The sequence below is a fragment of the Mus musculus genome, chromosome 9 (assembly GCF_000001635.26).
Source record: "Mus musculus strain C57BL/6J chromosome 9, GRCm38.p6 C57BL/6J".
NCBI classification, from domain to species: domain Eukaryota; kingdom Metazoa; phylum Chordata; class Mammalia; order Rodentia; family Muridae; genus Mus; species Mus musculus.
This window is the reverse complement of record NC_000075.6, coordinates 24741550-24759517: the sequence shown is the minus strand read 5'-3', so window position 1 is coordinate 24759517 and position 17968 is coordinate 24741550. Positions and strand designations below refer to the sequence as shown.

Sequence of the window (17968 nt, the reverse complement as noted above, 5' to 3'; positions counted from 1 at the left end):
ACCCAATCCATCAGAACTAAAGACAAGTGCCTTTACCCACTGAGACATCTCACTGGCCCAAGGCTTGATTTTGAAAAAATTAATAAAACATGGTCCAAGGAGATGGTTTAGTTGACAATATGCCTGCCACATGAGCAGGAGGACCTGAGTTGGAATGCCTGCACAGACATAAAGGCCAATTTTCAGCAGGGAGGCTGTAGGGTGGAGACAGACGGATCCTAGAGCTCACTGCCAGTCTATTTAGCAGTGAGCTCCAGGTTCAGTGAGAGACTCTGTCCTGTAGAAAGAGATTTTATGAAACGTTCAACACTCACCTCTGGTCTCCATGTGCATAGTACAAACAACACCCACAGAAAGGCATGTGTCACACACACACACACACACACACACAAATAAGCTAATACACAGAGCATACCCTCTGAATGAGTCCTGCCCTCATCATTTTAGAAGGCAGCTTGTGCAATTTGCGTGTCTTGGTAAAATATGGTTCACTGTGATGACTCTTATTGTGTGAAATTGACTTGGCAGAAGAAGGAAATGGTTGGTTCTAATCTTAGAATTGAACTTAAATTGTAGATTAGATAGATGGGTTAAGGATGTAAAAACTCAGGACTTCCCATCTCTTCACTGCAGATAATTTTGAATTCAATGCATAAGTACCAGCCACGGGTGCACATCATAAAGAAGAAAGACCACACGGCCTCCTTGCTCAATCTGAAGTCAGAAGAATTCAGGACGTTCATCTTTCCAGAGACAGTTTTCACAGCAGTCACAGCCTACCAGAACCAACTGGTGAGTGGCCCTTGACAGTTCAGTTCCCACACAAGGGTTTTCCAGCACTCAAAACAGAAGCTGCTCTGGAGGAAGACAGCTCATAAACATGAGCCTCTAAGAATGTACTGAGCATCAGCCATCTTCCAGGACCCTCATTCTATAGTGCAGGCTGCTTGCTGGCTGATCCTAACCTGAATCCACCCCAGAGTGCCTTCTGCAGGCACCCTGGAGACACTTGTTTAAATTACCAACCCTTGAGACTCTTCTTGAAACTAGCTTAGCCACAGCTTAGGATAAGGGAAACGGTGTGAATGTCTCTGTAAATAATAAGCTGCAGTCCTGTATTTAATTGACATCAAAATATCCAGTTATAATGTCAGGTTATACCTTTCTACTACTCTCTGTCACACTCAGTATTTCCAACTTGAGCACTGTTTTCTTGCATGAATGAGATTTAGTCTTAGTAAACACGTATCAATGTTCCACTGAGGCCAAGTGCTGATAGGCGTTTGCTTGAATATTTTCTTCTTTCTTGGTTGGCAGAAAGTTGTCATGTTTATAGCAACAGTGATGCAATATGGGGAGGAAGCTGAGGGGAAGAAGGAAAGACTGGGTAATTTTTCTGAAGTCAAAAAAAAGCGGGAAGTAGAGTTCTTTTGGAGTGTATGTAGTAAACGGTGTTCACACCTTTAGTTTAATCAACAGCTAGGTTGCTCAGAACTCTTCACCTTGCTTTTGCTTGATTGGCTGTAAGTAGCTAGGATGCTTGCCTTCCTCTTGTCATGCAGTTGGTGTGTGGTCCATTCTTCATGGATACTGATCAGGTGCTGCCTGCTGGCAGAGCTTCAAACACGGGTGGGTGGGCCAGACAGGGAAGATGCAGAGGCTCTGGAAAGGCTGGAGGAAGCTGACAGCACAGTAGTCCTGGGCGAAGAAAGTGGAATGGCCAGAGTGGATGGAGAAGGCTCATGTGCCCGTAACTTCTCCATGACCTTGAGGTTTATTTCACTACCTTTGCCATTTCCCTTACATGTAAGCTGAGGCTCAGAACCAACCAGACCATTTTGGGGGAGTGCAGTGAAGTTCAGATGTGATGATGTATACAGACACGCCTTGGAAACTTAGAGGTTGGACTGTTCAGGAAGACCAAGAGTGCTTATTCATACTTGGACCTTAATATGTCAGTGGTTGTGCCATAGAGATGGCCCAGCAGGTAGAGATGAGTGTGACCTGATGACCTGAGTAAACACACACACACACACACACACACACACAATAAAAAATAAAATTAAAAATTCATTGGCATGTTTGCTAAGATAAATCCATGCATAGTTGTTATGTAAATCACTTTATTTTGTAAACAACGTGTTATCTCTTTTGATCTCCAAAATGATAACACAAAAGGAGAGACTTCCAGAAGATATTCAAGTGAAACTGTGAATAGACCAGAGTCTGCTACACTCTCCAGCCCTGAAGATCTGGACCTTTGAAGCTGGTCTCACTTGTATTTGAAAGCACTTGGGAAGTGGGTCTTATGAGTTCAGAGAGGATCCTGAAATATTCTGCTCTCTCACACTAAAGGGCAGTTTCATGATACAGCACCAGATGTAGGACACTTTGAGAAACCACGTTGCTGTTTTGGGATGAAATAAAAACTGGTCATGTGGAAAATTTCAATGCTGTTTTCAGAATTCCCTCTAAGAGGGAGGGGCCAAAGCTAGCAAAAGTAAATTACAAGTTTCTTTGTTTTTTAACCACGAACTGTGATGAGTTAGAACAAATCAGGAGGGAAGTTTCTAAGCGGAACATTTTAGATTTGTTTTAATAGGCAAAGGAGCAATCCTAAATAAATAGCAGTAGGCCTTGGGCCACAGTGCTGAGATTGCATAAGGAAGGAAGGGTTTAGGTACTTGCTATTGCCTAAAGGATGCTTTCTTATCTAACCTTTGCAGGAATATTATTCAAGCAGAGAAATTGAATTTTTATTATGCAATATAAAGCTGGGAAAATTGAGTCACTGAAGCTTGCTGTGCCCATCATGGATTTGAACCAAAGTGGTTAGAGCCCTAGACCTTTGAGCTTAGCATCCTTTGTCAGGGGGAAGAACTTTTCTCTCAGTTTCTGGCTCTGTTAGACCTTTAGGTATTCCTTTGACGATAATATTCAAGATATTATCTTTTTCCCAAAGCACTCACTGTTTATCTGCCATGTGGGGCTGTGTATATTAGTGAGTGTGGCATGAGAGTTACCATCCTCACCTAGAAGGTCAGCTGGGCCCTCTTTAGCCAATAGATACCAGGTGCAATTAATGCACCAATCTCACTGAATTACTTCTCTCATCAAACTATTTACTCAGAAAAACTTCAAAACAAAGCCTTATAAGTAAATGGTTAGATGAGCCCCATGTACCCGCCATCAGAATTCACAATTACCTTTTTCCAAGTTTGGTTCGGTCTTCCCACTCCCTGTCTGTTCTGCTCTGCCATCCAACACTAAAGTGCTAATCTCATCAACCGCTCCAGCAAGCACGTCCCCACAGTGAGGATATTATTTTTCTGTCCATATTGCCTTTGTCATAGCTCAAAAAATTATTAGTTAGAAACACCCTTTAATATTATGCAGTAGTCAGTCTATTTGAACTTTAGTATTAACCAATAATATCCATTTGGAGCTCGGTGCTTCTCACCCTCCCAGTTATAAGCTTCACCTATAACTCATGGTCTAGGATGCTTATTTTAATTTAGAAAAATCCTTCCATATTCTTCACAATAATCTTGTTTAATTCTGACATTAATCCCCAATGGAAGTCCTATGAGTGTCATTTTGTAGATAATGAAACTGAGACCCAGAATGGTTAGGACATGCACCCAAGGCTACACATTTGGTAAGTGCCAGACCTGTCAAGATGGTTTGATCTTCTGGGTCTTTTTGGTGGCATTGCCAGCCCAACAAAATAATCACTTCCAAGCACAATAGTTTGAAAGCTGAATTTGAAAATGTTACTATATTAAATAAGTTAAAATGCTAACTAATGCACAGTCTAACACTAATTAATCTCACTGAAGTTTATTTTTATAATTGATATTACAAGTGGGTTCAAAATTTAGTCACAAGAACCCGTCGATCTTTGATTGTATCATAAAGTATAATAGGATTAGTGGGCCATCAATGCCAAAGAGCCCACAGTAGAAGCATCTTTCTCAATAGATCACTGATTTTATTTCTGTAATCTATCTTTAAAACACTCCTTAGCATAAAACCATCCATAGCTGTGGTTTGGTACAGCAGAGTAGTTGTGCGAATGGCTGATAAGCTTCCTTCAGTGAATAAACCCAATACAGGTCTCCTTAGAAATCAGTTCAGGGATATTCAGTTTTAGTCTTCTTGACACATCTCTAGGTCCCCTGAAGTCAACAGCGGTTTTTCACTGCCCCACTGTGTGTATTGATTTTCCTAAAGTAAACACAACCAGATAAATACAATGCAAAGGAAAGACTGTGTATGTCTACTGTCCACACTCAGTTTTCCATGCATGAAGAGCTAAGAAGGCTAGGAGGAATGACTTAAAAGTTTCTACTGGGCCCATGTCTCTGTCTTAAACCTTTGATGTGACTGTTATTTTTATGTCTGTTAAATTCAAATCAAAGTTCCCCAAAGATTGTGTGTAAGTGTGTGTGTGTGTGTGTGTGTGTGTGTGTGTGTGAGAGAGAGAGAGAGAGAGAGAGAGAGAGCGCTTATTGAGACCAGTAGTTTTATTTAGAATTAATGAAAATGGGACCTTTTTACCCATTTTTTTTTCTGCTTTTTGCAAGGATGATTGCATTTCTTTACATTATTAGATAAACTCTAAATACATTACACTTTCAACAAACTATTTTATAATTTAAGATTTAAAGGTCATACGTTGTTTTGAGCCGGCAGATCATTGCTGGGGAGTTGAAGTGTAGGTCAGGTTTCATTTCTAAATGCCTTTGGTCAGATCTTTTCCTGATAATTGGAGAAATGGTCTCCAGGGGCCAATTTTACCTTTTGGCTGGGACCCCAGCTGGATTCAGAGTTCAGTGCTGTGATAGTGAATAACAACCACCGTGAAGTTGTCCTTCTCTGGCGCATCTGTTGGAGTCAAAACTGTGCAAGTGTTTGCTTACAGATACAGAAGTAGTAAAATAATGAATTTTCTGGTTAGCACAAGCATTATGCTTTCTGTCACTGCAATGATAGTAAGAACATGTCTTTGCATGTACTTGAGCATACAAACTGCAGGGTTTCATATATATATGTGTGTGTGTGTGTAGTGTTCTTTGTGTTTGTCAATGCTTTCTCTTCAATAAGTGAAAAATATTTTTTAAAAATCTGATTTGGAGGCTGGAGAGATGGCTCAGTGATTAAGAGCACTGGCTGCTCTTCTAGAGGTCCTGAGTCCAACTCCTAGAAACCACATGGTGGCTCACAAACAGCCATCCTGAGATCTGATGCTCTCTTCTGGCATACAAGTGTGCATGCAGAGAAAATACTCATAAACATAAAATAAATAATAAAAAACTGATCTGCGGCACAATGAGGAGATGGTGTCTTGATCAGGAGCATTCATTTATTGCTCTTGCCAAGCACTGGGAGGTTGACTTCCAGCATTCTTGTCTGGAAATTTTCAACCACCTCTAAATCCATTTTTAGGGGTTTGGATGCCTTCTTCTGGCCCCTGAAATTACCCCCATACATGTGATAAACATCAACTCTCCCACGCATACCCATACACATAAAAGAAAACATAAATCTTAAAAATGTGTTTTAAAAAAGCTGTCTCTTTTGGAGCAAATGATATTCAGTGGCTGATTCTCTCTTAATCCTCCATTTATTACCACCTTAGGGAAAGATGACATAGGTCAGCAGCCTTGCAGGCTTCAGAATCTCCATGATGGAGCTGCACGGGTCCCTGTGTGCAGGTCCAGGTGCAATCGCTGTCTAGGTCATCCTTCCTCATAGCCCCGATTTCCACGGTCCTCGGTTCACAAAGGGAGAAAAGACTACACCTTCAGAAGCAAGTTTCCGTGTCTTTCATTTAAATGCTGTTATCTGACCGTTAATGGTCTGTTATTACCTAGAATGTGAAACTTATTTACAATTATTTTACAGCCAGGTGTGGTGGTACAAATCTTTATTCCCAGCACTCAGGAGGCAGAGACAGGCTGATCTCTATGAGTTTGAGGCCAGCTTGGTCTACATACTGAGTCCAGGACAGTCAGGAGTATATAGAAAGACCCTGTCTCACAAAAACTAATACACACATACAATGTGTGTGTGTGTTTAGTGTGTGTTTTATCTTGAAATAAGAAAACAAAATAGAATACTTTTAAGCCAGTCACAGTTTAACCTAGTCTGTAAAATCATTAAATCATAGTTTGATGGTTTGTTCATAATGTAAAGCTCCACAGCCCCGCCTGGAATCCCTACTGTGGTTGTCTGCTGGGTCTGGAGTTGTACTGAGTGGCAGGAGGAGCATCCTCAGGTTTAACCACCGTCTTGTGCTGCTGCAGTCACTGGGGATAACACAATTGCAACCCCTGATTTACCTGGCTTTTTTTCCTTGTCTAATGCTCAAAACCAGGGATTTTTTTTCTGGGTTTAATCAAAGTCACACATAGAGAAAGTCAGCACTAGTTAACTGCCTTGAATTCTTTTTCTAACTAATGCTCTAAATTAAAGCATCATTGCAATTTATTCTAAGGCTGGATATACAGAGGACCTTGCCCTATTTCAGTTTTTCTGAAGCTATGGAGAAAAAAAAGCTACCATTGACACCACTGAAAGTTATAAAAAGCAAAGTTTAAGAATATTAGTGGTAGATAACTCTAATAGTGAAGGTCAACTCAAAGACATAAAGAAACTCATGGTGTTTTTAGTTCATTTCCAGGCACTAAGTTATGGTGATAATGTTAGACCAGAGACACATTGATTGACATGCATTTCTCTACTTGTATCGGTGCTCTGGAGGATATTAGCCACACTTACCTCATTCAAAGCCACTGAACTTTAACACTGGAAATATGAAAACCAAGTACAATTTTTCTAAACCCCTTCCAGAACAAGACAACCATCATAACAAAGACACTTCCTTCTGTTACATGGTTTATATACAACCAACAAAAGATTGTTATGGCTCACATCGAAGAGAAAAGGTTTCAGGAACTTTTGATGTTCACTCCTGTGTTAGACACACCATCTGCCATTCTCTCCAGACAATTTTAACGACTGGCCAATTCAATCCCTTTTCCATTTTAAAATGTGCTACTTTGAGCAAGATTTGCCTTATTGTTTGGCCCCATAGTTAAAAGTTTTCATTTGGGTTTGCGTTGCCTTTAATGTCTCTACCGTAAGTAGACATACACGACTCCCAGGTTCACAGTGTATCGCTCTATCTGTTCCATAGAGTTTTGGGCTCTGTCAAGGCAGAGAGCAGGTGTCCCTTATCTGGTGTTGTTATTATGCACCAAAGCCAACCAATCTTCAGTACATAGGTGCTGGTTAATTATTGCCCAGATGTTTCAGGAACTGTAAGATGTGTTAGCATTGTAGAGTGTTTTAAATTACATTTGCTGGGTAGAAAAAAGTGAATCATTTTTCCATGAAGACTAGAAAATCTTACTGGCACTTAGAATCTCAGAGCATATTGGTGTCTGGACTTTAAAAGATTTCTACAATTTATGTAGACTAGTATAATTTTTCCTTCTTGAAAGATGACACTCAGATACAAAATCTGAATAAATGGCTGAACAGACAGGTCTTCAGGAAAAGCAGCCCCATGAAGAAGAGACTCTCCTGAAGCATTGAATGTTCTCACGGTAGAGGCCCGCTCATCAGCCTGAGCACACTGTAGAGGCTAGCTCAGACTCCATGCTTATTTTAGCTCTTGCTAGTCATTGTGAAAGGTCTTATCTGTCTAGCATTCCCCCTTTTCTGTTTACCAACATCTACTTTTTTGCTGAAAAGGAACTTCATTATTTTCTACCTGTTCTCCAGTGCTATGTTCGGAGTCACTTTCAAGCTCAAGGCTGATGATAGTCACAGACTCCTTCTGAGACCTGCCAGTGCTGGAGAGAGAGGATATCTATCTGGTTCATATGTGTGGTGGAGGGCTTTTTAAGGGAGGCGAAAGCTTCTTGGCAGTTTTGCAAATGCAGTTCCCATTGAGAAAAGATTAAAAAGAAAATGATGGCTTTCTTTATAGTGAAGAGAAAAGAGAACGTAGTTGCAAGTGAACTTTCGATACAGCTTGATTTTCTTAAAAGTAGTATTCCATACTTTGTTTTAATTGTTGTCTCCTTAGTATGTGAAAAAGGAGGGTATCCCACACTCTGTAACTCGTTTCTTGCTCAGAATATTTTGTGTGTGTCTCCTCCAAAGGTGAGCTTGTATTCCAACTTTGATCTTACAAGCTAAACCTGTCTTGCAAGGCTTCCATGTCAGTAATTCAGGTAGGGACAGGCTGTACTTGGGTCCAGGCACTCTTTGTACACTACTGTGACTAGGATTTGATGAGGGCATAGGCTTGCTCATCTGCAAGTTTCCTTTAAGTGCTAACAGGGATTTTTCTATCCTCACTCTTTTCATCAGTGCTTCCTTTGATTGCTGCTTCACAGCCTGATGTGTGTACAGCAGAGGTGCGATACAAAGTCTCTAATGGGTCTTTGTGTGTCAACAGTCACGTTGTAAGCTTCACAAATCCCCTTATGCAGATACTTTACACTGGAGACAGATTCTCCATAGAAAGCAAATGCTACTATTAAGTAACACTGAACAGAGGCTGGCAACGTAACTGGGTTGATTCTAATTTAGTGAAATACAAAGGATAATGGTAGTAAGTTTATACTCTGGAGGTTTCATTTCCTGTATTTATGTAAAAGATGTCAGTATTGGACATGGGCTATTATTGGCCGTTTAGTCTTCTTATTTATTATAGCATATAGTAACATGTTCATAAAGTTAACTATGAGATGCTGCCAAGTCAGAATATTTGCTTTTATTCTTTACTCCCTGACAACAGATGTATTCTTCTACACAGTTCTCTCATCTAGGTAGTTTTTCATTCCCCAATTGAGTCCTAGCCTTCCCCTAGCATTTAAAGTAATTTCACAATCTAGTTTCTTATCTACCCTTGCCTGAAAGGCCACCAAACCTTTGCTGTCTCAGTCATGGACCAGTATCCCTGTGAACTTGTCCCTCACTCAGATAGCTTCTCGTGATATGTGTAGATACCACTGTATTATTGGGGGCTTTGGGGAATTAACAGACCATTTCTGATTCTGTTTCTTTGACCTTGGAAATGAGATCGTTTTGTGCCCATTCTTTTCTTTCTAGATAACCAAGCTGAAAATAGACAGCAATCCGTTTGCCAAAGGATTCCGGGACTCCTCCAGGCTCACTGACATTGAGAGGTAATGAGAATTTTCTGTTTGCTCTTTTGTCCAGATAAGATAAAGAGTGGGTTGTTAGAACACCTTTCCTTTAATGCCAATGAATTTCAGTCTTACAGTATGTAGTCTCTGCACCTTTCCATCCAACCATAAACTCTATTGTTGTACAACTCATAGGTCTTGAGAGCAGCTACTTCCAGATTCCTCAAATGCTTGATTTCGAAGCAAAGAGGTTTATTTGGGTTTTGCCATGATTAGATACTGGGTCCTGGTTATAACTGGCTGTTGTGTCTTACTGATTGGCACTTTCCAGGGAAGTGGACACTTTATAGCCATTTGCCTTCAGAAGGGACATATTTGATAACCAAAAATATAGAGGTGATTTGGGATTTTGAAACAAGGAGATGTAATTTAATTCAGGGTCACAATTTTATCTGTAAAATAAATGGATATTTTTTAATAGGAGAGGTATCAAATATGAGGACCTGTAAGAAGAAACAGTTCTGCATGTGAAACTTATCCTCTTCGCGATGACAGTTGCTCATTGTTGCTTGAGATCACTGAGTGATTGAAACCCTTAGTTATTAGCTCAATATGAATGCTGAAATGTATTTTCAAGGAGATTTTGACCCAACTGCTATTTGTACTGTTATATATGCTCACAGTAAATTTCCATCTTTCAACTTCATACTAGGACTGATACATTTGCGATGGGTGGAACACCCCATAGGCACCAGACACCTTACTTATTGTACCTTCATATCTTTGTGTGACTCTCCTGTCAACTGCCACACATTTCTACTATTCTTGTTATTGTCTATCACATTGTCTATCAGACCATGGCACTTCTGTCCATCTTGTCTTGGCAACTCAAAATGAAAGGTTTATTATGTTTTAGCAACTTCTGTCTGATTCTTCTTAAACCTGCCTAAGGGACAGACAGCATGACTGGTGGTATAATCCAAGGGAAAAGATATAGAAGTTGTGTAGGCAGCCACAGGGTTTGTTTTGTTTGTTTTTTTTAAAAAGACTGATTTCTGGAGAGTCTGGCAAGGGGTCAGAGGTGGTAAAATCAGGGAGGCACCTTAGGCTGGTGGATAGACATCTATTGCCAAAGTTTCAGAGAGAAGGCTTGTTGGAAAATTGTGGACAGTGACATTTATAAAGGCACACTGTAAATCTAAAGTGCAAAAGTGTATCTGAGTCTCTCATCTTAGATGAGCCTTGCATCTAACCCTTTAGACCCTGTCTGAGCAACTTTGAATGGTCTTTGTGAACTGATTTTAGAATAAAAATAGCCCCGTGGTTGCACACATGCTCCTGAGATAGGAATACCCAGCCTGGCTGCCCTTTAGAACAGCAGATTTGATAATGCATGTGGCCACATTTTCCATTTATCGAATAAGCCTCCTGATGTGGGAGCACTCACTTGTATGTGAAGCTAAGTGGCTCGAGATGGTCCTAAGGCCAAGAGAGCACTCTGATGTGACTAGCTGAAAGTTTGCAAGATGACCTAAGTGGTGTGAAACTGGCCAGGGTTTTGGATTTCATTTCCAGGTATTTAAGTCTGAATTTTTCCTAAATAGCCTTTGGGGATGGGACAAATCAGATCAATTGATCTTTAGAGACCTAAAGAAATTAAATTAGTCTGGAGTCAGTTACTGCACTAAACCACGTAGTAATTGAATTGTTCCTTGTAACTGATTGAAAACAGCCCTATCTGTAACAATCCTGGGAGCTTTTCTTCAGAAGAGATCTGAGAGGAAAACACATTTTTTTTTTTTTTTATGACATGATGACAGATACTGCATTTTTCTAACCTAACTGAATATGATGTAATAAATATGTGACCTTAATGATTTCAAGTTTCCTGCTCTAGATTTATAACTTACTGTTCAGGACAACCAAACCAAAATGGCTTCAGGATGGGACCCGTGTCCTTAGGCTTCAGCATGGCCCTTTGCATAACTGTCGGTGCCCAGTGCTTTGTGAAGTATCTTGGTTGTTCTGGATCTAGGTTCAGTAGGCTCTACTTAGATGGATGTGTCCTATCTGCCTTTCCTACTCAGCTTCTTTGTGCAGGGTCAGATTTCTCCTGATTTGTAAAAGAAAACTCACATCCTTATCACGTCTGGCAGCCAGCTATGAAGTGCACTGGAAAGCCTTACGCCATGACTTAGTAGAAATGAATTTCTAGCGTTTTAGACCAGGGAAAGAAGTGTTGCTGGGTCCATTTTGCTAAGTAGCCTGGGATGGCTTCCTGCTGGTTGCTGCTCTCCAATCCTTCCTGCCTTTAGGGTGGCTTCATATAAGCATAAAATCTCACTGCTCCTTTTGAAGAAGAAAGGATAATTGGAAAATGTTTAGGATATTTTCTTCAAAATAAACTGCTTTTATTACCCCTCCTCTTCCCCCTTGATAAAAAAAAAGCCCTGCTCAACTGTAGGAGAAAAGAAAGAAAGAAAGAAAACACACAAAAAACGTTGGTAAGGAAGGAAAGAACACAAAAGGGTCAGCAGACTTCAGCGCCTGCACACTCTCCTGGGTTTTGTCCTCTGTGGGTATCACAGCAGACAGACTTCAGTGCCTGCGCACTCGCCTGGGCACGTTCCTGTGTGGCCATCAGTCAGTGATACTGTTTTTAACTATTTCCCCTACAGATATGTTTACTATTAAATGATCTCCGCATTTTTCACTTTATACAACAATTTTAGTTATCTAGGGTCCTTCTTTTCCCCCATTGTGAACAGCGTGCAGACGGAAATATATTTCGTTCCATGTAGTCTTAGTTATGATCATAGGATAAATAATCACACATAGAAATGCTGAGTGAAAGCATGTATCTATTTTTCTGCTATAGTGCTATTTTATATGTTAAAAATTTAAGGAAAGAACTGAAGTGTTTAATAGTAAAGTGTTATTTAATAAACTTCATAGTTGTATGATTTAGAAAATAGTGTTCAAAATACTGTCTTAGCCATTTTTAAGCATGCTATTGTGTGAAATTAAGTAATTCATAATGTCATTCAACCATCCTGTTTATACTTTTCCTGAGTGTTGTCATTATCACAAAGAGATAGTATGCTCAATTGCACCCTCCTTGTTTTTCCTCCCAGCCCAAACTCTTGGTAGCCTCCATTTTATTTTCTGTTTGAATCTGTCTGGTTAAGTACCTCTTGTAAGTGGATAGGAACATATTTTCAAATATATTTAACACACAGCCAACCTTTTCCAAGAAAGATTATCTAAGCATTAAAAATGAAAGGGAGAAATGGACTGCCCATCTATTTGCGCCTGTCAAACAAGATGATCATCACTTCATTTTTGCTAAAATAATAGGATAAATACAAATTTTCTTTTAGGTGGTGGCTTATCTCTTTCCTGAGCTCTTGTTTTGCTTTATCTGTCTCTTATTGATCTATGAAAATCATGTATGTCTCATGAATACCACCACAACAGCCTTTAAGGGAGGAAGGGTTTATTTTAGCTCACCAAGGTACAGTCTATTCTGAAAGGAAGACCAAGGCAGCTGAAGCTTGAGGCAGCTGGTTGCATCACTTCCAGGAAGCAGAGAGAGATGGACGCTTGTTCCCGCTCAGTTCCCTTCTCTGTCCAAGGTGCTGTCCAGGGACTGGCACCACCCACAGTTCTTGGCTGTCACTCAGTTGGTACAGTGACTTGTTCCCTTCATGTGTGTCCAGAGGCAAGCGTCCCAGGTGATTCTTGATTCTTCAAGTTCACGATTAACACGAATTATCATATTTCCTTCTAGTTTATTATATAACAATTTGACTCATTAAAGGATTTGTTTTGATAGGGTATAACATGGACATATCACTTTATATTTTTCTATGTCATATATTACTGATACATTAGTTGTTCGCTTAATTATGAGTCTCCCTTGATTGTGTACCAATTATCTTTGAAACAGGGTTTCTCTGTGGGTAGCCCTGGCCATCCAAGCTGACCTCAGATTCATGGAGATCCACCCAGTTCTGCCTCCTGAAAGCTGGGATTAAAGGCTTGAGCCACTGTGCCTGGCTCCAAATTCTTATCGGCACTAGGTCTCGCAATATTTCAAGCCACTGCTTTTGTACTTTTCATAAATTGATAAATATAAACAAAGACTGGAATGTCTGAGATATCAAATCTCCATTTTCTTGTTGCCTTTAAACTTTCTTGGTATGCTTTGACCCATAAACATCTAATCTTCAGAATCCTTTGACAACTCTTCCCCCAAAATGTCATAAAGGTTTTGACTGTGTTTCTGTTGAATTTCTACATATGCTTTCAGGAGGACGCTGATGTATTTATAGTATAGGAGATCCCTTTGGGGACTTCTCATGCTTGCTTTCTTAACAGAATGCCCTCTCATGTTTTGGCATTTTCAGGTTTTAAATCTCACTTTCCTTTTCTTGGCCACCTACCTGGCTCTATGAAGTTGCAACATTCAGTGCAATGGCTACTAGGACAAGGTAGCTGGTGAGAATTTGAAGGAAAGCTATCCCAATCTTGAATTAAGAAGCAAACGTAAAAGGTAGTGCATCTGAACTAGTAAACTGTTGCGTGTAACTTTGCTACCCCACCAGTGCTCTGGCAATGGGCCATGCTACTAGCCCCCACCCAGATTCCCTTGAATCCATGGATAAAAGACACAGACATACAGTGGTTCAATTTCAACTTGCCTTTGGACCCAATTGCTGGGTGATACTATTTCCTGCCTAGAAAAGTATGCCCTTATCAATATTGTTTTCTTTACACCTCTCACCTGCCATAAACTTTAGTGGCTTAGGTACATCTAGTCCCTGATAAACACCCCTGGCCACCCACCTATAAGAGTGTCCACAGGCTACAGCTTCTTCTGAGACCTTACATGGCTGCTTAGCTTTCCTCTCTACCGCATGCCGAACTCTCCTCTCCTTCCTTGTGTCTGTCTCTTTTCCTCCAGGGACCCAGAAGTCCTGCCTATTTTTTTTTTTTTTTTTTTTTTTTTTTTTTTGCCCAGCAATTGGCCCATGGCTTCTTTACTGACGCATCAAAAACCAATTGGGGAGCAGGACCTTAGCATCAGAACCCTAATAACCTTATCTAGGTCAGTAGATGTACATATATATTTTATTTAGATTTTATTCATAAATTAGGTTAAGAGCGCTTATTTGTAAGGAGGCTCTATTTCTCTTGTCCTTTCGTACTGGGAGAAATTGTTAATAGATACAAACCAACCTGGATTGCTCCGGTTTGAACTATATATTTTTACAATTTTACATTGGCCTTTTACATTTTTAGAAAAAGTCACGCTAACAGAATGCTCTCCTCTCTTTCTTCAATGTACAAACATCCTGACATTTCTTTCTTTAAGACAAAAATAACCATTGCCTAGTTCCATTACCTAGTTTGTTTGCTCCTTTCTGTGACTTCTTAGAATTGTATTTATTTTCTTCTTCAATTCTTTCCTTTTTCCTCTTTCTTCCGCCCTACCTTGTAGATGTTCACTCCTACTGACCCACAGTCTACCTTTGCCTGGTTGTCTGTGATTCCCCCAACTACCAGGCCGGCTCTAAGTCCTCAGCTCGCTTGTCATATCTCTGTCCATTTTCTCCCCAGCCTCCACAGCTTGTCTTTCTTTTTCTGGTTTCTAATCCCACCTGTGGGCTTCCTTTCTCTACCTTCCTGCAGATTCCTCTTTACTTTCTCCTCTGTGTGATGTGATACAAACCTTAGCCCTTCCTTCCCTTCTGAGACTGCACATACTTCCTGGCAGTTCTATCCCAGTTGAAGGCCAACTGAACATACAAGCCATTGGTTCTCTCCAGATTCAAACATTAGACTAGCTATTGCTTTTGCTTCTTCCTTCTTGCCAAAAGCACCTCAGGTTTTACAAACCTAAATGATAATGTGCCGCCACTCTCCACACCGCTCTTCCCACATCACTCCTGATGTAGCCATGACTGACTCTTCCCCATACTCCAGCCAATCACCTGGGAGGTCACTCTTGACTCCTCTTTTTCTGTCTTCAATCAGTTGATGACTCTTATTATCTAACCCTTCAAAATACATCCAGGCTGCTCCAAACATTGTCATGTTGCTGACCACCACACAGATGGAGTCACTATCTACTCTTTTCCCTAAATTATGATATTAATTCTCTATTTGATCTGTTTGGCTCTGCCCTTTCTGTCCTTCAGTCTGCTTTCAAAAGAGCAGTCAGAATGGCTTTCTAAGTGACAGGATACTAGGTTGCCTCTCCTGCACATCGTACTCTACTCACCAAAGGCCAGTGAACTTTACCCTGTCTTTCAGTGCATCCATCCTTCTCTCTCTTGCCCATTTATTTGCTTTAGACACTCTGGTCTGCTTGCCTTTCTTTTAGATGCATAGGCTAAATGAGAACACTTAGGCCCTTCATCCTTCCCTTCTACCAGCACTGGGCTTGCTGCCCTCATGTCTGAATAATATAAACCTTTGCATTGTATTTTTGATGTCTGAACTTAATGTTAATATCCAAGTATTATCACTGGTAAGTTGTATTGTTGGTGATGTGTGTTTAAACATGTCATTCAGTATATCTGGAAAATGCATGAGGGCCTTTGCTTTCTCTAATACAAAATTAAACCTCTGTACGTCTATTGACAGCTATTTGTACTGGGCTTCTCTGAGCTGAAGCTGCATCTTTTGACAGCTGCTACTCAGTCCGAGTCCTGTTTAGGACAGATGTTTGCTTCGTTCCTAGTACTGTAATAGGATCATTCAGTATGTGCTGAGCAGGGAGTTACATAGTTGGAATTTCTCTAGCTCTTCCACACAACCACTTTCTAAGACATTCTATGTTTATTTTGTAGATATGACAAACACAGCTGAGTGAGATTGTCACAGCTGAGCATCAAGAGTTCAGTGTGTCAAAAACCAAAGTTGTCTGAGTTGCCAGCAATGTATATGTCTTTCCATAGTCAGGGCTTACCAACAAGTATTTACAAGCACATCCATCCATCATATCCTTCACCCATTATATCCTTTGGCTTTAATTCCCCAGACAGTCTTGAGGGCAAACACAAATTCTTTATTCTATTCTAGCCTTAATGATATCACTAATATTCAGGTCACACATTACACTTCATAGGATGATGTTAGAGTGAGAGAGCAGAAAATGTGGCCTTACGACTCAACAGACAGAGCCTTGCTGAAAGTAAAGGCAGAGTTGAAAGAGTTGTATCATGGAAGGTGGTCATGTAAGAGTTGTTAAATCCAGCCAGGTTGTTCAGGGAAAGAGCTGCCAGGTGAAGGGCTGCCAGGTGAGGGGCTGCCAGGTGAGGGGTTGTCAGGTGAGGTATTGCCACCTGAGGAGCTGTCAGATGAGAGCTGATATATAAATAGAAAACGTGTGTGTGTGTGTGTGTGTGTGTGTGTGTGTGTGTCTGTTTTCAGGCACAGGTTTAGAGAACAGGCAGGTTCCAGTGGACAACACCTAGCAGGTACAGAGCACTGAACTGAAGCCCGGGGATAGATACACTCAGAGTTTTGTTTTTGATTTTTTTTTTTTAAGATTTATTTATGGTGACTGAGTATGTTTGTGTGTATGTGTGTGCATGCACACCCGAGTGTACGTGCATGCAGGTGACTGCAAAGCCAGAAGAGGGTGTCAGGTTCCCTGGAACTGGAGCTGCAGGTGACCGTGAGCCTCCTGATGTGGGTGCTGGGAACTGAAACTGGGCTCAAGGCAAGCATAATACATATTCCCAACTGCTGAGCTGTTTCCAGCCCTGCCCTTAGAAGTTTATGCCTGCATGCTTCATGATACATATATTAGGCAATCTGATGTCTGATTGGTGCTGCCTTGCCACGGTTATACGCCTTATTTGAAATGTTTTAGTTGAGGTGCTTTGCTCTCCTGTGCATGGCAATCTCACAGACTTGGTTTCTTTGGCATGGCGACATGGTCTGATTTGCTGCACGTCTCTGAGTTGATCCAGTTACACCATAGGTGGTATTTCTCTGCGTCTGCCGCTGTTTATTCAGTCTGTACTGCATGCTTGTGCTAGACCAGTGGTGGCAATGGTGGTAGGTACAGAGACAGCAACCTTAGCTCTTAGACTCCAATGGATCAAGTTCCACTGTGTAAAACAGAGTCCCGCATGGAAGGCAAAGCCTCAAACTGCTGTTGTTTACAGCATGTGCACAGCCTTCTTTCTACAAACTCCCCTCTCTGATGACCATTGATGTTTAGTAACGATTACCTTTAAATTCGAGAATAAAACAATTGTGAAGTCAGCATTTTACTGTTTGGAATGGGAATGAAACTATAAACTTTCTTATCCTAGAGAATAGGAAAGAGAGTCTTCTTTGTAGTACCCTTCATCCACCAGTAATCTTTATTTACTTTATTTGCTTTATTTACAGTCTGCACGGATTTTGCAAGCTTTCTTGCCTTCCTGGCCTTTGTAAAACATTAAGCACAATCATCAGTCTTAGCTCTCCTCACACTCTGTTGCTTCTATTCTCTCTCCAGCAATTGGACTTGAATTCTTTTCACTCTGAGTTGCTTGAGAACATATAAGAATCGGTTCCAGAAGGCCTTGTGTGTGTGTGTGTGTGTGTGTGTGTGTGTGTGCGTGATTTTTTTTTTCTTCATGCATTGTGTTATCGATTTATATTTCTGTCACAAAGTACCCAGGCGAACTTACATGAGTAGGGACTGTTTTTTAGCTCACAGTTTCAGGTATTTCAGACCATGGTTGTCAAGCTATGCCACTTAGGATCTGAGGTGAAGCAGAGTGTCATGGCTGTGG

The 17968-nt window shown here is 40.7% G+C and overlaps 1 protein-coding gene across 3 annotated transcripts in view; it reads left to right on the top strand.

The window, feature by feature from the left end:
* Tbx20 (T-box 20) overlaps nt 1-17968 on the top strand; it is a 53492-nt gene that overhangs the window by 14786 nt on the left and 20738 nt on the right. For all 3 annotated transcript variants that reach the window (NM_194263.2, NM_001205085.1, NM_020496.3), the window contains exons 5-6: nt 634-792; nt 9130-9206. In NM_194263.2, coding sequence (NP_919239.1) covers nt 634-792; nt 9130-9206 — 236 coding nt within the window. The remainder of the gene's footprint in view (nt 1-633; nt 793-9129; nt 9207-17968) is intronic.